The sequence below is a fragment of the Cibotium barometz genome, chromosome 14, assembly GCF_041138505.1.
Source record: "Cibotium barometz isolate CiBa-2024 chromosome 14, ASM4113850v1, whole genome shotgun sequence".
In the NCBI taxonomy this organism is placed as follows: Eukaryota; Viridiplantae; Streptophyta; class Polypodiopsida; order Cyatheales; family Cibotiaceae; genus Cibotium; species Cibotium barometz.
The window spans coordinates 17,665,303-17,685,646 of NC_141059.1; the positions used below are offsets into that span (position 1 = coordinate 17,665,303).

Below are 20,344 nucleotides of genomic sequence, written 5' to 3' on the forward strand. Positions count from 1 at the left end.
TTTTTTTGGCTTGTTATAATTAATTAATTTCACTCCAAACTATGTATGCATTGAAATAGTTGTTGTCTACATGCATTCAGTTTTTTGTAGGGTTTTGGCTTGTTATAATTAATAAATTTCACTCGAAACTATGGATGGATGGACGCGTGTTGAAATAGTTGTTATCGTTATACCTCCCAGAAGAAAAGCAATACTTGTGGCCACTATTAAATATACACCATATATGCAACAACTTAAATATTTAATCACAAAATATACGTAGCCTACATATATTTTTATTCTGTGAAAAATATACGTAGCCTCCATATATTTTGTTTCTGTGAAAAATATCCTGCATATATTTTGGGTGCATATTGTGTGTTTGCGTATAACAAATATATCTTGTGCAACGTACTATATGTCTGTTACATTGGGTGCATATTTTGTCCTCCCAAAAGGAAAGCTATGAATGATATCACCAACTTTATGCAAAATCCCACACCAACACCTCAATTAGCAAAGATCAACCGTTGTTTGGAAAGTAATGAAACTACCTCACCTCACCCAATGTATCGACATCGATGAAATTTTTTGTTTGCCAACGAAATTCCAAGCTCTTGTTGAACGTAAAGTGAGTGATTTTGAGAACCTCTGAAAAATTAATGTTTTGCCAACGAAATTCCAAGGTCTTGTTGAACGTAAAGAGTGTGATTTTTTAAACCTTGCGACGTCAAAAGTCATTGATTTTTGGAACCTTATATACGTAAAGGGTGCTTAAAAAAATTAATGTTGTTTGCCAACGTGCACCCACAAAAAAAATTAATTAATAGGTTAGAGCGATTATCTTAGCATAGATAAATGATGCATTGAATTGTTTTAGACAGCAAGTAAACAATTAAACCTTTTAAACATTTTCATCCACACCACAACGACATTTGGTCCCAGTGGCAAGGACCTGACGGGTGGAGCTTCAAACACTCAACCACAATACATTCCTGGTTGCCTTGGAGCCAACTGGTCAGTCAGTGGGTGGAGCTCCTCCCACACTGGCTATCCTATTTGAAATAACCCGAATATTTTGAGCCTGCAGGTGTTGCCGTGAGATCTTTCCACCATAAACAACAGTCTGCTTTAGCATCGTCACGGCGCAACCAATGAGCTTCCTTGGCTTCTTTGTTTCAGACTAAGGGCTTCCACAATTTGCTTCAAAAGTCATTCTTCACAACAGTCTGCTCAGCCTTCAATTGCTTTTCAATCATGGCTATTTGGTCATCCCATGCTTTCTTGTCAACCGCAGCTGGCTCTTTCCCTTCTTCTGCCCAAGCTTGACTCCCTTGGATGTGGTGGTTGGGCTAACTTACATCTTAATCAAAATTGTCTATCTTTGGCTTAAGTTTGATCAGCCAATGGTAGCACCGTTAGCCAACATGATCATGGTCACACTCATATGAGTATTTAAAAATAATAATAAGAAAAGAACTTATATGAAAGAACCACTCAAAGGGCTCAGTGCTGTTAGTGATGGCGTTGTTGATTTTCACAGAGTTTGCTACAACTATCATGATAACCCAGGGTCAAGAACAGGTAGCCTGTAATGTAGACTGATAGAATTGTCCATTTGGCGGCTTCCCGGGATGAAGAACTGGAATATCATTGTCAAGGACGAATCATTTTGTCCTATCCCTGAAACAAACATAGGAATGAGAACACTTTGAACCCAAAGCATGAAGTAGCTTTACAATTATAACAAGATCTTACCATAGAATGATGTATCTGGCTTTGTAAGTTGGCACTGTAAGCTTTTCACGAAATGTTTCATGCTGACTTGCTGCTCCATGACCATACACACTGTTATGTCCCCAAAAAACAACTAGACTAGCAATACTGATGATGTTAGGCTAGTCCTCATTTGTGACTTTAATGAAGAATACTTAAGCTAGTTGTGTATTAGTTACTAAATAATGGGTCGGTGTACATTGACCTTGAAGTTAAGGACACCCTCACCTGGCATTGACCTTGACATCAAGGACACCCTCACCTGGCATCTATATACACGACATTTAAGCTCTCATTTACAGACCAAGGAAGTGAGGATCTGGATCAGAACTTGGTCTAGCTCAAGCCTTACACTTGGGCGGTGGGTCCTGGTGGCATGGGACACAGTGCTTTGAGTGAGTAGTTCAGGCATGGTGCTGGTCTAGCTTCAGGCTCAGGGGTGTTCCTGTAGGGAGCTATGTCTGGGTGGTAAGCTAGCCTGACTAATTATCAATTGCTGGTTGAGAGATCCACTCCCATGCAAATACTCAAGCATAAATTGAGACAAGGATGCTGCAACATGCCCTCGCTTCTTGTTTAGAGGATTTTTGGATATTGCGTGAGGATACCTACAGGCTCACCGCCCCTTTTGGTTGCAAGGGTATCGTCAAAAATTTTGGCATATCTGTAGATGTCGTCCAGTGAGTGAATATGGTTCCAGAGAACCTCATTCTGATAATATGGCAGAAGGCCTAACAAGTATAACATGTAAACCAACACGAGGCTCCTCAAGGGACTTACAACGGTTCACTAGGTTTTTAAACTCCTGGGAATAGTTGTCCACGCTCTTCTTTCCCATATCCAATTTAAACAACCATCGGAAGTTGTCTATCTTGATAATAGAGATGCTGAAAATCAGCCCATCACTTGGAGGTCCTTCCACCAGGCAAACGCTTTAAACTGGAGCGTATCTTGAATCTGATTAAGCATCAGTGTAATTGTACATATCAACAAAAAAAAAAAAAAGCGGTCCACTTCCCAAGCCAGCTCTCCAAGTAAAGTTCCTCACATTCTTCTTACCGGAGAAAGGTTCCGGATGAAAGGAAACCTACAAAGGAGGATGATTACTAGCTGCAGCTCGGGGAGATTGGGAGCGTAGCTCTGCCAAATTTCTCTGCACAGTGGAATATAAAGAATTCACAAATAGAGATGCAGGAGGTTGAGGAGCGGGTGATGATTGTTCAAATGGCAGAGGAGGCTGCACATAGCCCATATATTGGTGATTTGGCTGTGAGTATCGAGAAAAAGCAGAGTAAAGATTAGGATCAATACCACAACTTGCCATAGGAACCGGCTGTCCCAAAACTGACACGGTAGCCTGAGGCATCGAAGTCATGTGTATTTGAGTGCCGAGAGGTGCCTCTGTGGACTGCATGGTAGTATCGCTCACGAGGTTATAACTGGATGACACCGTCGTGGGCTGGCCACCAAAAGCATCCACATGAACCCTTGAAGTTGCTTCTTGTTCCGCCATGGAGTAGAGGATACAGAATTTTCAGCAAACAAGGAGTAAAAAGCTCGTGATTAGAACATAGTAGGGATGTGCTCAGCTTGTGAAGGAAAAAGCACACTTTTCTGCATGACAAGGATGCTCACAAGGTCGACCAACATCCAGCCTTTTATACACAAGGGGCTGATTCGAGCATGTCCCGGAAAAAGCAAGTTTCCTCCAAAAGCATGCGCCTACAAACATCCAGAAGACCAATGCTTTTTTTACTCACAAATTTGGGGAAAAGCCAAGTATGCTAGCGCTTTTTAAAGAAAAACGCTCAAAATACCATAATTGGTTGCTTTTTTCAGATGGCGAGCAAGTCCTGCCATCTGCCACAGCCTGGCTGTCCGACCTGTATATACTCACGTGGACCTCTACTGTACTTGACTCATGGTCAAGTCTCCACCCAACAGCAGACAAAACTGTTTGGCCAGAAAAAGCACGCCACAGCACGCACCACCACTCCACCCTTCTGTAGTCACACATAAGTTAGGTCCCCCCCCCCCCCCCCCCCCCCCCCCCCCGTCTCAATGGACTGCTCATCCAAGGAGCGCTGTTTACAGCTATATACAGCAAAAACATACAGTGGAGTCCCAAAAAGCATAAAGCGTCATGAACAACCATAAGCGCACAGGTTACAGCACTCGACCAGCTCTTTGTATATTACAGCCCACAGTCACAAAACCTCATGGGCAGAAAAATGACCAAGACCTAGGTTTCACCCTTAAATACATGCATACAAGGACTCTCAAGGAACAAACAACATACACAAACATGACAAAAAGCCCTTGCTTCGTCCATAGATATGCAACAATTTCCCGTTCACCTGACTCTAAGCACATCTAATCATAGTGTCTTCCCCGTTCACCTCTGACTCTACTCCATCCTCCGACCTGAGTGTCCCATACCACCGGGCCTTGGAAACAAAAAGCAGCCCACAAATTAGAACCCAAAAGATCCACGCGATGGATTTTCTCCTCTCCTTCTGGAGTGTTTCCCACTTAATTATAGCAAGTCTAGCTCTGACCCCAAGCTAACAAGCCCTGCGATTAAGTGTTTTCCACTTAATTCCAGCAAGTCTGGCTTTGATACCAATGTCAAGCCCCCAAGCTAACAAACCCTACGATTGAGTATAAACAAAAAAGAAAAAAAACACAGACTCAAGCATCTAGCTCACCGCCCAACCATAGAGCCATTCAGGCTCACCCCCAAGGACAAGGGGATAGTAGCATCCGAGACATGGATCCACCTGCAAAGTGATTGGTGTCCTACACCACCAGTACACACCCATCAGATGCAAGCACGGAATAGTCTCAAGGCCTCGAGTCTAGGTCTGGGAGCTCTCTCCCAAACTGACTCATAAAGTCACTTATACAGGCCTCCTATAAACCAAGAGCCAAATATAGCACATGTATCATATAAGCTACTAACCCCCACTTAAGATGCCTAACCCGTAGGCTATGGTTAACCTAACCTGAAGATCTTTTTTTTTTTTTTTCCGAGAAAAGATCCTTTCATTAGTTATATAAAAACGCCTGTAGGGCTACAAAAGATCTCTCCTGCTCATAAGAGAAACAGAGCAGTGAATACAGCAAGTCAGCCCGAGAGACTCTCCCTAGGTGCTGCAAAATACAAGCATCAGTACAAAGGACTGAGGGGCTAAATCATACAATAGGGGAGGGAAAAGCCAAACAGGTGGCCTGTAATGCCAACGGGGGGATCCCGTGTGTAAGGTATAGAAGGGGCCGCTGCGCCAGGTGGTGTGAAAGGCCTGGCGCCGCAAGATTGCCTCATCCGAGTCGCCCCGGATGCGGTCATACTGTCCTCGCAGGGTGTGGATCAACTCCTGCCAAATCCCCCGTACAGTCTCTGCTGGTGGCTCCAGTCTCCCCTCAAAGGCCGTGAAACACCGGGCCCTCCAGGTGAACCAGATGGTGAGGCTGCTGAGGAGCTCCCATCGTAAATCCCTCTCCTATGTCCAGCTGGCGGACGAGAAATCCGGTGCCGGAACCAGGCGAGGCTGGCCCCTAATGAATCTGATGGCCAGGCTATCCTGCTCCATCTCATAGCCCATAGCAGGCCCTGACGAAGTCGACCAAGCAGCGGCACCCCACGTAAACATACCCTCTGGAGAGAGGGGGGCCAGAATACGCAGCATCCACAGCCAAATCTGTTGCGCCTGAGGGCAATCCCAAAGGCAATGTCTCTGTGTCTCCATAGAGTGGCCGCATCGGACGCAGGCCGCCGGAAGACCGCTATAAACAAGCTAGGTGCCAACTGCTGAGCCCCTGTGGGCGACCAGCCACACTGGAAAGTCGAGATCCTGCGGGCCTGTCGACTAGCCCAGAGCCGAGCCCAAAAATCCTCCAGGAACTCCTGTGAGAGTCCCTGTAGCCGCCAATGCCCCACTGCAACGGGAGAGACCATCCTCCTCGCCGTCAAAATATGCCGCCCCAGCCGAGCTGTATACTGGAAAAAGGTGATCTCTGTGGCCTCAAGGGATGCATAAGGATCATGCCACTCGTACTCCCCCGGGTCCCACTGTAGCCGGGCCAAGGGGCGCGCTGCATATGCCCATATGCGCCAATCCGGGAGCACATCTGCAAGGTCGGGGTCAATATGCCACTTCCGAGAAGCGGCGGCCACTACCCGTATCCTCTGAAAGGTGCACTCTGCAACCAAAGGCGACTCCACCTCCACTCTCTAAAGTCTGCCCTCATCCTGAATCTCATAGTAGAGGCATCTGCCATCCTCAGTGCAAGCTCTGACAACAATCAGGATCTCCAACTGTGTAAAGGCTCCCATCCACCGTGGGGCCACTGGCTCGAAAGGCGTGAACCACTCCTCTGTGAGTGCCTCCTGAATATCATCCCTCATAATCAACCCCCCTCTGAAGTGACTCAGCCTCTCCACCTGGATCTCCTCTGGGAGACTGCAGAAGGCCTGCCAGTCTCCAAAGCTACGTGCTGGGCCTGTCGCTAAAGGTCCCCAGGCTAGACGAGGCCGAGAACCCAGCATATGACCCTGCTCTGTGCGAACTGATGGGCTCCAGATGAGCGGCTGTCTGGCCCGCTCCTCAACACAAGAAGGAGGTCGCTGAGAGAGCCCCGATCTCAGCAGCTCCCAAGCTCTCAAGATGCTCAAAGCAAATCTGTCCTCCCATCCTCTACTGAGGCCTGTCCTCCTCATCTCTATGAAGATCCAGTGAATCTCTAGTGCCCAAGTGCCCCCTGCTGGGGGAGCCCGAGCCTGCAACCGCTGCAAGAGAAGCTCTTTCCAAGGCTCAGCGCCTGGAAGCAGCCCCCGAACAATAAGCTTCCCCAATAAGGCTCTACTCTGATCGACTGGATCTATAATGCCCAAGCCTCCCTGAGCCAGCGGAAGTGTAATAACTGCCCATGCAACCTTTGCCCGGGCTGGCTGACCGTCCCGCCCAGACCAAAGAAAGTTCCTGATCAACCTCTGTACCTGGCTGATGCAAGAGCTCGAGAAGATCCAGCAAGACGTAATGTACCACATGGTTGCTAACAGCACCTGATTTGCCACCACCACCCTCCCAGCCAAGGATAGTCGAGCTGTACTCCAATACAAAAGCTTCTTCCGAATGCTCAGAAGAAGCGGGGCAATCTGCTGCTCAAGTGACAAATCTAGTCCAATCTGGCATCCCAAATACCGCACTGCTGTGCCAGGAGGACTGATCTGGTCAGCTCAAAACTCGGCCCCCGTCCTCCTGCAATCAACACCTGGCTACGAGCTGTGGAATACAGAGCCGCCACCCCTCTAGTCCATCCTGGCTCAAAGCCCAGGCGAAGCATAGTGCCCTCTAAGAAACCCCAATCAACTCTATCGTATGCCTTCTCAAAATCGAGAAGCATCACGACCAAGTCCTCGCCAAGAAATCTAGCTCGGGCCGTCGCCTCCCAGAAAGTAAAGATGTTGTCAAGGATACTGCGCTCCTTGACGAATCCTGTCTGGGTAGCATGAATCAACTCCCCCAGGAAGGGCTGGATCCTCAAACTCAAGGCCTTTGCTAAGACCTTGTAGACAGTATTGAGGATCGTAATAGGCCTCCAATGCCGAATATCATCTGATACTCCCTCCCCCTTGGGGATAAGAAAGATCAAGCCCTCTGAAAAGCTCTGTGGCATCACCCCAGTGTCCAAAACATACTGAAAGCCCCTGCGGAGGCCTAGCCCCAAAAGGTCCCAATAGCGCATAAAAAAGGCCGACGTCAGTCCGTCCTCCCTTGGGCAACTATGTCACGGCAGGACCCTCAAGGCCTCAGCAAGCTCAATCTCTGAAAGAGGCGCACCAAGAACTGTACGCATACGATCTGTGACCCTCCTCTGCACATGGGCCCACACAGTCTGTCTGCAAGCATCTCGATCCTCAGTGGCTGGCTCCGCTGAAAGCAAGTTTCTATAGAATGCAGTGGCAATGGCTCTGATCTCCCCGGGCTCAGTAGCTACCGATCCATCCGGTCTACCAAGCTGACGGACTCCTGCTCGAGCATGGCGGGGTCCAGTGATCTCAAAAAACTCCCCAGTCACTCTATCACCAAGCTACGTCCACTGAGAGGCCTGACGACGATAGTAAAACTCATGTCTCTGCTCCTCTGCCTCTCTAACCTCCTGGTGTGCCTGGCTCAGTTGTGACGCCACCCACTCACATGCAGGCTGCTGCTCCTGAAGGCGCTGTAACGAAGCAAGGCTGCGTCTCAGCCGATGCTCCCGCTCGCGAATCTCTCCCAGCCGTGTCAAAGCTGCAGCGTGCAAAAAAGAGCTAAGCTCGATGAGTCCCTGGGCACACTGGCCTGCTGCATCCTGGTCAGAGCACTGACTATCATGCCAGATCCTCTCAATGTCCTCAGCGAGACTGGGATCTGTAAGTACCCTCTCTGGGATCCTCAACTGCAAGCTGGGCTCCCGTGTCCTCTCCTCCAATGTCAAGATAACTGGCGAATGATCTGAAAATGAGGTGCCAACGAGAATGCCGACGGAGCCCCCTCGCTCCCCTAACCAGTCGCCCACATGAAAGCGATCAATCCGTGATAGATTAGTCCCTTCCTGCCGGCGATCCGACCAAGAGAAACTAAGACTGTCCTGAGAGCGGGAGAAGGCCCCATGCTGCCATGCATCAGTGACATGCAAAACCGGTCCCAAGCTGCAAGCTCCGTGCCGTGCACTGTAACATGACTGCCTCCCACCCTATCGGCCGGGTCCTCAAGCATGTTGAAGTCTCCCCCGACACACCAATGTGCGGCCTCTGGCAATGCATCCGTAACCTGGGTCCAGAACTCTGCTCTGGCACTAGCATGATTGGGCGCATAGACGTTGAGCACGCCCAATAGCTCATCATGCATCCTCAGAATGACATACTGTGCTCTACCAGGCACAATGATCCCTCGATCCACAATGGCCTGCCGCCATACATCTGCAATGACCATGCATACTCCTCCCTGTCCACCCAAAGGACCAAATCCTGCAGACCAAAAGGTGTCCCATCTACCAGGCATCACCGAACCATATCTCCGGATCCTGCTCTCACCCAAGTGGTGCTCCTGCATCATCAAAATATCAATGCTGCCACCAACCAGGCATCTCTGAAGCTCCTGCCTCAAGCAACCACGATAGCATATAAAATGTGCTCCGCCAAGGCCCTGTACATTCCATGAGATGATCCTCATGGATGACCTGCTGAGGTGGATGCTGTCTCAGCCGTACGGCGGGCCTTCGCAAGCGGCTTGGATGGAGAGTAGTCCCCATCCGAGCGGCTGCGAATCTGCCCACCCGGTGTACTGCAAGAATCACGGATCAAGCGCCAGTGGGGCTGTGGCCCATGGCGACTGCCTCCCGCTCTGCCAGAGCAACCTCGTGTATACATACATATCCAGGGTCGCGTGCTAAGTCTGCCACTATGCGAACGACCAAATGTCGAATCCCTGAGGCATCCACACTCCCGGGATCCAAGAAGAAATGAGCCAACTCCCATAGTCGGCCTATCACATCTGTCACCTCCAGATCGCTCACATGATGAGAAAACTCAACTGCCTGAGTCCTTAAAGTGCTAAGAGCGAGCTCTAGAGTCCACTCCCGGTCGCAAGGGCCACATAGAGGGAATGAGAAGGCCACCGCTGAATCAAGTGCCTCCTCCCCGCGGGCCGGAGGTATCACTACATGAACTCGGATGGGTGCTGGCTCATGGGGGCCCTCTGCTCCAAAAAGCCGTGTGAAGGCGTAATCAAAAGCCTCCGAGCGCTGTCTAATGCCGAGGCGACTCAGCCGACTACGGATAGATGATATCCGTGAAGCCCGAATCGGCATGGTAGGCCTCCTCTGTGGTGCTCGAGCGAGGTCGGTGCTCAGCGCCCTCCGGACTGCACGTGAATGCCAGGGGACTGCCAGGGCCTCCCGGGAAGGTGAGGCGGGCGGGGGGGGGAGGAGGGGGGGGCGAGGGGGGTGGAGAGGGAGCCGCTGCCGAAACCGGAGTGGGGACGGGAGGAGGCGAAGGTGGGAGTGGGGCGGTGGGAGGGGAAGGGGGTGGGGGGGTGAAGGAGGGGGTGCTGGCATCTCCTGGTCCTCCGTCGTCGCCGCAGGGGTCTCCTCCTGAAGGGGAGCAAAGCTGTTCCTCACGGGAACCCAGTGAGGCTGAGACTGTGGCTGCTGCTGCAGCGGTCTCTGAGCGTGTTGCTGCGGCTGTCTCCCTCGGCGGCGCCCCTGTCCAGGCTGCCACTCCGAGGTCTCTGTGGCCTGAGCAGGTGCCCCGGAGGCAGCCTGCCGAGCTGCATCTGTTGCAGGCCATCAGGGGCCTGCTGCTGTGGTGAGGGTCGGGGTCTCCTGCGAGGGCAGGCCTTGGCCAAATGACCGACCTGCCTGCAAATGAAGCACTGGTTCGGGAGCCCCGAGAACTCCACTCTCTGATCGAAGGTAGCCCAGCTGCTCTGGCCACCACTGAAGCTGCTGTGGGGCCAGTCTCTAGTACCGAGCCCACCAATGCTCCTAGCCTAGAGAGGAGCGGAAGATACTCCCAGCGGAGTCCAGGGAAGCAAACTGTAACATGAAAAAGGCGCTCTCCCTGCTCAGCCGCTGCTGGGTCAAAGCCATGCTGCCAAGGTCTGAAGAAAGCCCGAGCACCCCTGATGTCAAGGGGACTCATGGCAAGGACCTTGGCCACGCTCTGGGCGGCGGTCTCGAACTCGATCTGGTAATGTCCACGGCCCAGTAGCTGTACGTCCAGGATCTTGCCCACATCTGCAAGAAGGCGGGCCTGGAGAAGATCCCGGATCTCCCCTCTGCTGGGGCGAGTGCCGACTATACGGCAGATGGTGAAATGAGCCTAGAGGCGTTCCACCTCTGCGGTGAGGCTCGCTTCCTCTTCTGGCGAAAGAGAAAGCCTGATGGGGGTGTCCTCAGGGGCGGGCGAGGGGGCTGCGGATGAGTCCCTCTGAGGCGGGGCGGGAGGAGCCTCCATCAGAGTCTGAAGCTATGGCGAAAGCGAGGCGAAAGCGGAGATCCTGCAAGAACCGAGCTGCACACAGAGAGGCGGAAGACGAAGGCCGGAGAAAAAAGGGAAAAAAACCCCCTGGGGGCGGAAGTCAGCAAGAAAAAGGAAGGGGGGGGGTGAAACGGCGAAGGAGAAACCCGGGGGGGGGGGGGGGGTGGGGGCTGCGCGCAAGAGGGGAGGGGCGGAGAAAAAGCTGGCGGAGGGGGGGGGGGCGGGGCGCTGCAGAGTGGAGGTGGGCGCGGAAGAAGGGGGGGCGCGAAGGCGAGGAGGGGCGGCGGGCAATGCAGCGAGGGAGGGGGGCGCAGCAGCGAAGGCAGGCAGGGGGGGCAAAAGGAAGGGCGGCGGCGGGCAGTCAGCGATGGAGGGGAGGCGCGAGGAGAGAGGGGGGGGCGCGAGGAGAGAGCAGGCAGGAAGGCGGGGGGCGCAGGTATGCAGGCAGCGCGAGCAGGGAGGGGGGCAGGAGCTTCCTAACCTGAAGATCTTAACCCGAGCCTATCTACTTTCATTGTCCACATACATGAGTTTCCACATTGAACACAGCATTTATAATTAATAATCAAATGAAGAATTAAACTCAAGCCCCGTGGTTCAGCCATCAGTTGCAAGACTCTGGAAATCAAATTCTAAGATTTAATGTCAATGTAGGATACAGTTACTCATCAAGCATAGGCTGGTTAGAAGCTGACAATACAGGTGGGTTGCAGTTGAGTGGCTGATGTCATGCTGATTTTGCTGGTAAGAACCGGCATGGAAAAATTAAGCCAATTATTGTTGCTCAAGTGTCAAGAAAGGGTTTAAAAAATTACCCAAGTACAAATACTGATAGGTTCAATAGAGGTTTGTTACTTCCTGCAAGAACAGTACAGAAATATGGGATAGGTATGCACACCAACCCCACACTAGTCGGTGCCTTGACTGGCAAATATTGAAGGTGTGGTATCAGGTGTGTGAACACACAATCATGGAAATGCTTGCTCGAGCATCTTACCAAGTGGGCTTCCTTTGAAGGTTTGGACTCTGGAGTCTTGTAGAATGATTGAGACTGGTTACAGACAAGGGTGTGCTTGCTGTCAGCAGAGGCCTATCCAGGCTGTCCATGCCTAGTGGACAGTCAGTCAGTTTTCAATGCAGGTCATCAACCTCTTTAAAACTGAATAATAACCTCTCGGTTTTCAGGCATTGGGTAATTATCAATTGGTTAACTCACCACGACAGAAGCCTCCCCTCGTTGCAGGGCCCGCTCCAAACGTGCAGATGCACTGATAGCGCCATCCAAAGCAGCACCATCAGCTGCAATAAGATTTCAATGACCAACTCACAATCATGAGTCCTCTCTTTGCAGCTACAATGCATGTAAACATGCACATAAAATTCCTTCCTTAAAGCTATATTGGTATCTTACCCCGAACTCCAAGCACCCGAAGCTTCCGGTACTCAGAGCCTATAGTCACCATGCTTGTTGAAATGTGAAGATGTAGATCACCATGCTGAGTCACAGCAATCTCAAGTATTTCCCCAACATTTTTTAACCGACTGGCAAGGGTTTGCAGTTGATGTAAATCTGGCACTTGAACAAGGGTCTGCATAGAACCAATGCAAAACCTAAATTTTAATTAAGCAAGGAAATTTGACCTTGGACTAGTGGTCGGCTAGCTTCAGACACAAAAAAGAATATACCCTTGGCAGGTCTTGTGCCATATCAAGAGCAGTTTGCAGCTCATTCACGTCAACTCTTGAGAGAGGATTGGATATCGGAACATCCTGAACTACAGCTGTCCTGTGACCCTGACGATAAGTTTATTTAAAGATTGCAGGTTAGATGCTTGAAAATTGGAAATACACAAGCACACACAAGACCTCGGCACACACAGGCACATACTCGCATGTGATGTTAAGTTCATGCTTCTCCAGCAAAAAAGGAAACTTTGTGTGGCATGAAAGCACCTCTCTCTCTCCCTCTCTCTCTCTCTCTCTCTCTCTCTCACACACACACACACACACAGGCTCATGCACACATCAAAAGCCCAATTCCAAGCCCAACAAAGTTTTTGTTGGGCAGGAAGTGGGCATGCTTTAGCAGCAATACAAGATTCAGTAATTAGTACGATTTCAAACAAACCAACACGTTAATCAACCCTTTTCCTCATTACAATAGACAATTAAATATAATCACTAGAACAAAAAGGGGTGCTTTGATCCTCCATACAGACCATGCTCTCAAAGCTCAGGTATGGCATCGGGCGTTCCACAGCCACAGCTCTCTTCTTTACAAGTTTAACTTGCAGCTTGTCTCCATCCATGCTTATACTACTCCTTAGTGCTCTTGCAAGCAAAGTAAGATCGATAGTGAAGGAAATTCTGTCCTCATTTTGACTTGATATTCGATAGTCCTCAAAAAGCACCTCCTGCACAATCGGTAAAAGCATACATACATTGTGGGAATTCAATTACAACCATTTATCCATTAATTCTATACAAACCTTCTCCTCTAGATTCACGTGAAAGAGCTCTAGATATATATTGCTTAAGAAACACCTGATGGTTATGGTCTCTTGGAAGCTGAGTGTGTTCTTAACATGATGCATTAGTGGATTATCTGAATGCCATTGACAAATATGTGTCATGAAAGGGCTTGTGTGAAGCTTATGGTGATCTTCCTTTTGTGCTTGGAGGATCATGCAAACTTGCATTCTGACTCCCAGAATGCTTTGTTCAGATTTGTTAAGAGTTCCTTGATGAATCGAGAGCATGTAGTGATCTTGCAACACTCAGATAGAAGCCATTTCAAAAGCAAACATAAAGTTTAGGCAGAGCAACTGAGATGCTTTATGAACCGTCTCCTTGAAGATTTTGAGGACAGGCTCTTTTGGGTGGGGAAGACTGAAGAGAATCTAGCGGTTCTTCCAAAAGTAGGACAGAGAGACCACAGGTTATGATGTTATCCAGGCTCATGTAGATGCATTGCATGATATAATCCTTGCTTAGTTTGGGGCTTCGCCTCTTGAGACAGATGCTGACTTTCCAATTGTGGTCTCTTGCTCCTGTCCTTTCCCTTGAATAACACTTAGTTTCTTCCATGCATCTTGCAAAGTTTTTGAGGGGATAAATTTAGTCACCAGATGATTCCTCTTTCTCGGACAGATTATCAACCTTTCACTATGTTAGACATCATCCCCTTCTTGCTGGCTTCCTGTTTGGTGTCCTATTTTAGCCTCTAGGACTGACCATGTTAGTCAGAGGGGCTGGTCACCCCTCACATATTTTCCCACATTATTCCCCATATTATGGAGTCTTGGGTATTTTCCCAGTCGTGGAGGTTTTTTATCACCAGTCGGCTGCCGACTCATGGGCATATATATAACTGGCTTGCCTCCCTCATTTCTCACTGCTTGCTTAGCATTGTTTGCTGCAGTCCCTCACATACGAGGTTTTCTCCCCTCTTGCTCGGGATATGTATTCCTTTGGATGATGATATTGAGAGCAGGTTCTCACCTGTGTTTCCTCTCCATCTCTCTCTCTCACTCTCTCTCGTGTTTCCACTTTCCCTTCTTCCGCTGCACATTCTATCATGGTATCAGAGCGGCGGTGATCTTCAGTGTTGGATGCTTCCTCCTCTCCCTCCTACGTTTTTGCGTTTTCAGCAAGGTGGACAGATCTGCGTTTTTTCTCAGAGAAGTGCTGCTGGTCGCCTGTCTCTTCCAGGCGTTTCTTCTCAGCAGCCCGTGGTCTTTCTTCATCACTTTGACCTCTGAGAACACCTGTTTTATGCACTGTTTTCAGGGCAGCAGCACCTAGTATGCTGCGTTTTTCTACAGGTGGCTGTCTACAGCAGTTTGCAGTAGTTCTCAGCATTCATACCCCCCCTTTAGTGCTGGTCGCCTGTTTTGTACGAGGCCAGCAGCAGCATATTTGCTGCGTTTTTTTCTTCTACAGGTTTCTGATGCTGATTTGCTGATCTGAGGCTTGGGTGTACCTATTTCTTCTACGATTCCAGATTCAGCCCTTTCTACTGCCCCGAATACCTCTGCGTTTTCAGATTTGCAGCCATGGTTGCTGCGTTTTTTCTGAACTGATCTTGCTGGTAGCTCTACCTTCACCTGGGCTTCATCTGTTGGACCCGAAGGTACCTTCTCTTCAGCGTTTTTCCTCATAGGAGGTGTGGACACTGGTTGGCCTTAATTTTCAGGTTTGTAGTCCCTTGTTTGGCTGCGTTTTCTTCTTTAGTGGACACAGATCACTTGCAGAGGGGGTTTCTTGTTTGGATTGTGGCTTTGGAGGCAGTTTGGTACTTGAGGAGGATTTTGAATTTCTGATTTCAGTCAGCAATTTGCTGATTTTGGAGCATCTATACCTATGTTTTGTTCCTAGCCTACACGGTTTCCCAGTTTCTTCATGTTCCTTGCCTTCTGTTGGCGAGGGAGTGCTATTTTTGCTAGATAGCACTGTTTTGGCTGCCTTTTGCTTCCCACAGGAGTTTTTTACACTCAGAGGGGGCCTATCTCCAGCTACTTCACTTGAGGATCAGTTTCGGGAGCTGTTTTATATCTGGGAGACTTTCTTCTGTGACAGGAGTTTACAGATTTTGGAGGAGAGCAGTGATCTTTTTAGAGATCCTCAGCAGAGTTTGTTGTGTCTGAGCCTGTGTTCTTTGCAGTGTTTGCACAACAAGGAGGGTGTTTTGCCCTTGAGGTGTGACCCTTTCACATGGATCATTTATTTGTTGCGGATTCTGGGATCTGATTCTACTTATAGAACAGTCTTATGCTATCTGTGATGCTTTTGAGGACTTTTTTACCACTGCAGTTTATATTCTTGCTTCCCTTCCTCATTGCAAGGAGTCTACCTCTGACTCTCTTCGTGATACTTCTGAGGATGCCCCTCCCCCTGCCAGTTCTAGAGGTTTGTTGTTTTGGAGGATGGTTTTTTGGACCTAGTGGGATGCTTTGGATCTGTGGTTGCTAACCGTGCCTAGGGCATAGTGGTACTTCAAGAGTTTTTTGGATTTGGATCAGAATCAGGTTGGGCTTGTACCAGTCCGACGATATCTTTTTTCAGAGGGGAATGTGGAGTCCTTCATCTTGCCATGCCCACCTCAGTGTCGTGTACTTATGTACAACATTGGGCAACTCATGGTACAGAGTTTGAGCAGATGGACCCCATCTTTTCTACAGAGTCTTTACATGTCACGTGCATCCCGCACTTGGATGCCACGTAGACATTTCTGAACAGAAGGTGCAGGACCTGGGATGGTGAACTGGTCCCATGTGAGCCCAGTCCGGGACGAGTCAGCCAGGGATCCATCTCAGTCGTCCGAGGTCAGGTGTGCATTGTCCTGCACATGAGTCCAAGGTCAGGTGTGCACTGTCCTGCACATGAAGCAGTGCCAGTCCGCGCTGTGAGTCTCCCTCTGTCAGATGTTCTGTGTATCTGGTTTGCAACTGGATGCCAGGCCTCTGTAGGCATGTAGGTTTGCATGTAGAGATGGGGCCAGCCCATAGGGCTACCCCAGTGCGAAGATTTGCACTTGCACTCTTAGTGTGGGCATGGGGGAGGTGTAGAACCACTCCCAAGGGGCCAGGAGGGCCCAAGCTTTGCCCACCAGCCAAGGCATGGGCTGGAAGGGCTGTCGGCCAGCCCTAGGGCTGCTGGACAGGCAGCTGACAGGGTTTGAAACCCTACCCAGCAGGTTAGGCCAGGTGTAGGGGCAGTCCCACACCTCTGTGCAGCATGCCCAGCAGCCAGGAGCTGTCCCAGAAAACATGCGCAGGCTGGACAGCACTTATTATAGTGTGAATTCAGTTTATTGGAATAAACCCAGTCGTGGAGCTTTTATTAGCTGGCCGACTGGATGAAAGGAGGGGTATAAAAGCCCAGCCAAGAAATCATTGAGACCATCTCATAATTCACCAAGTGCTCCAAGCAAACAAGGGCCAGGACAGCCAAGAACTTGCTAAAGCAAAGGGGTGAAGGACTGAAGGTCAAGGGCAGGTTTTCCAGCCAAGAAAAGGTCAAGTACTTTGTATTTGTTTTCAGATTTACATCATTCTAATAAAGCAAATACACCATCCGTGGTGGGGGCCCTACAGAGGGTAATTGGGACCCAATGCTGTGTCCTCTCCATCTCCCCTTTCTCTCTCTATTTTTTTCTGCACATCGTCTTTCAGTTTGTGCGTTAATTCCGTCGCGAAAAGAGTGCTGATTTCTGAGTTTTGAAGTACCGATCCTTCTCCGAAGCTTCCGCATATTACAGTGGTATCAGAGCTCACTTCAAGGACAAAGATTCAGCAAAGAAAACCAAAAAAAATTTTCGCTCGTGTGGTTGGTTTTTAGACGCCGGTGGACTACCCCTTTCGGAGTGACTCCTGTCCCTCGAAGGATAGTTGGTTTTTAGCCTCCGGAAGCCTCCGGAAGTCTCCCACACAGATAGTGGATGGTCAGATTGCGTTCCGGAAAGGAATTGCATTTTCGCGCTATGGCGAGTTTCGGCGACGAGAGAGAACCAGAACCATGGGACCAGAGTGCACCAGGCAGCCCAGCTAGGGCACCCGGCTTGAGTGTAACAGATATGTTCCGGCAGATGATGCGAGCAATCGCAGACCAGACAACCAAGTTGGATGAGCAGAAGGCGCGGATTTTGGCTCTGGAGGAGCGTTCTCGCTCTCTAGTGTCGCGTTTTCCATCTCCTCCTCCCTCTTCTTCCGTATCCCAGATACCAGATCCTCGTCACAGGGACCCTCTCGCGGGATCACAGCCGCAGCCAAGCTCCTTGCTTGAGATGCAGATGCGTGCATTGGAGATTCGACAACGAGAAGACGACGCCATGCGACGAGTGGAACACGAGCGTTACCTCAGAGCTTTGGACGCCAGATTGACACCGGCGGCGCCCTCGAATCATTTTCCCGAGAAAATGAATTTCAGTAAGTATAATGGTAAACTCGATCCCACTACTCTTTATACATGGTTACATCAATTTGAAGCTTACTTTGCCGCAGTTAGGAAAACAGATATTGACAGAGTGATCTTAGCTAGTTGGTATTTGGAAGGTGAGGCCATTCCTTGGTGGACTCAGTGGGCTCATGCCCACACTAGAGCAGGTATGGCAGCTTATGTGTGGGACGAGTTCGTCCGCGACCTTAAGCAGCGGTTTCTACCGCCCCACTACCGTGAGCGACTCGAAGACGAGTTCAGGGGAGCGCGTCAGAACGCGCAACCAGTCCTTCAGTTTGCCAATAAAATTTCGACCTTGTGTCTACAATTAGGCTTATCTGATGCGGACAAGAAAGGGCAGTTTTTGTATGGCCTGGACACGCAAATCCAATGGGAGGTGCGTATGTTTAGGCCAGCCACCTTTGAGGACGCACTCTCGCTTGCGCAGAGTGCAGAAATGAAACACAATGGTGGCAAGCCCAAGACTTCCCAGCCGGCTTCTCCCAAGGCTAACGCCTCGGGGGGCAAAAGCCAGAACCAGACGGGGTCTTCCCCAGGACAGAGCCCGGGAGCCTCTGGCTCCAAGAACTCGAACAATGCGTCTAAGCTTACTCCAGACCAGAAAGCGAAGGCAGGCAAGACAGGTGGCAAGTTGAGTGCTGAGAAGCTTTCTCAGTACAGGAAGGAGGGTAGATGTTACTTTTGTCACACAAAAGGACATACTTCTCGGGATTGTCCGATGAAGCCTCCAAAGGCCGCCGCCGCCTCCACAGCTTCCGTGGTGAGCACAGCTCCCACACAGACCCCAGCGGCTACCCCTAATTCTTCAACCCCCGGTGCTTCAGTTGGAGCAATTATTAGCTGGGAGCTCGAAGATAAGCAGAAGGGCGCCCATGACCAGGAGTATGAGCGCAACGAATTGCTCAAGACCTTTGGCTACATAGGTGGCCAGAGAGTCGTTGTCTTGTTTGACAGCGGCAGCACAGAGGATGTGGTCACGGAACAGGCCGCTAGGCGTGCCCGTTTCGAGCTGACCCCGGTGGACAAACAGGTTGAGGGTTTTAGCACAGGTATGACAACGAGCGTCAAGTATGAAGCTCTAGGTGCTAAGTTAGTGATTCAGGGCATAGAGTTTGTGCGTGACTTTATGGTTGCCCCTCTAGTAGGAGCAGACATAATTTTGGGTATCCAGTGGTTTCACAAGTTTCTTCCTGATGTCAAGTGGGACAAGCACACGTTCCAGATCGATCGGAATGTGTCAAACACCCCGGTGACCATTAAGTGTGAGCCAGGTATTCCAAACTTTCCGCTCATAAGCCACTTGCAGGCTAAGCGAGCAGTCAGGAAAGGCGCACAGTGTGCGATGATTTACATCCAGACAGCCCAGACGGTGGCCAGTGCTTCCGAGAAGTACTCGGTTCTCCATGAAAAGTTCCAGAAGATTTTTCTTCGGGACAGTCTCCCTCCCCAGCTTCCCCCGTCCAGACCGGAGGATCACAAGATTGACCTCCTCCCAGGCTCGGAACCCCCGAGCAAGTTTCCGTATCGCCTGTCTAAGGCAATGGAATCGGAGTTGGACCGCCAACTCCAGGAATTGTTGCAAGCTGGCTTCATCCGCCCCAGCGTGTCGCCATTTGCAGCACCGATCTTATTTGTCAAGAAGAAAGATGGGTCTTCTCGGTTGTGTGTCGATTATCGTGCACTCAACAAGCTGACTATCAAGAGCAGATTCCTGATGCCTCGAATTGACTATATTCTCGAGAGGCTGAATGGAGCTAAGGTGTTCTCTAAATTGGATTTAAAGAGTGGGTACCACCAGGTACGGATTGTAGAGGGGGACATCCCCAAGACAGCCTTCCGTACAGAACGGGCCCACTATGAATTTGTGGTCATGCCATTTGGTTTGACGAACGTCCCAGCTACATTTAACCGCATGATGATGCGTATTTTCCGGGAGTTGATTGGAGCGTGTGTGTTCATATTTCTGGACGACATACTCATATTTTCAGCTACAGTTGAGCAGCATGACATTGATGTGGAGAAAGTCCTTAAGTTGCTGGAAAGCAACGAGCTCTATGTCAATGAAAAGAAGTCAGAATTTTATCTGTTCTAGGTACATTACTTGGGATATATAATCAGTGCTGAAGGCATTCGACTTGATCCGGCTAAAGTGGCCGAGATTGTTAACTGGGAAGTACCTCAGACCGCCTATGACATTAGATCATTTGTGGGTATATGCCAGGCATATTCCACCCACATTGACAAGTTTTCTGATCTCTCGGCAGACCTCACCGATCTGCTAAAGGGAGTGAAAACAAGGAGGCAAAAGATTCGAATGACTCCACGAGCGTTGGAGGCATTCCAGAACCTCAAGGTGGCTTTGTCAGAAGCGCCTTGTTTAGCCCTTGCCTCGTGGGACGAACCATTTCAAGTGATCACCGATGCGAGTAACATCGCAATTGGAGGTGTATTGCAACAGAATGGTCATCCAGTAGTTTACATGTCTCGTAAGTTACTACCCGCCGAAAAGAACTACTCAGTCTATGATCGTGAACTCCTAGCAGTTATACAGGCCTTGAAACATTGGAAACATTTCCTGTATGGCCGTGACTTCGAGGTTCGCACTGA

General features: G+C 49.8%; 1 protein-coding gene across 15 annotated transcripts in view; it reads right to left on the reverse strand.

The window, feature by feature from the left end:
- Positions 1-824: 824 nt before the first annotated feature.
- The window catches only part of LOC147631725 (Hus1-like protein), a 33,783-nt gene continuing 14,263 nt past the window's right edge, over positions 825-20,344 (reverse strand). The window contains exons 3-10 of one of the 15 annotated variants that reach the window (XR_015267329.1): positions 13,000-13,194; positions 12,467-12,574; positions 12,192-12,369; positions 11,997-12,079; positions 11,778-11,831; positions 11,596-11,638; positions 1,738-1,807; positions 1,648-1,662 (exon numbers count right to left, since the gene is read on the reverse strand). Coding sequence is in view for 3 of the 15 variants with exons in the window: in XM_086808245.1 (XP_086664371.1) it covers positions 1,538-1,662; positions 1,738-1,807; positions 11,778-11,831; positions 11,997-12,079; positions 12,192-12,369; positions 12,467-12,574; positions 13,000-13,194 (813 nt within the window). In the remaining 12 variants the exon portion in view is untranslated. Of the gene's footprint in view, positions 1,663-1,737; positions 2,713-2,803; positions 10,366-11,595; positions 11,639-11,777; positions 11,890-11,996; positions 12,080-12,191; positions 12,370-12,466; positions 12,575-12,999; positions 13,195-20,344 lie in introns of those variants that run through there. The other 14 variants (XM_086808245.1, XM_086808246.1, XR_015267340.1 and 11 more) reach the window with 14 other exon arrangements.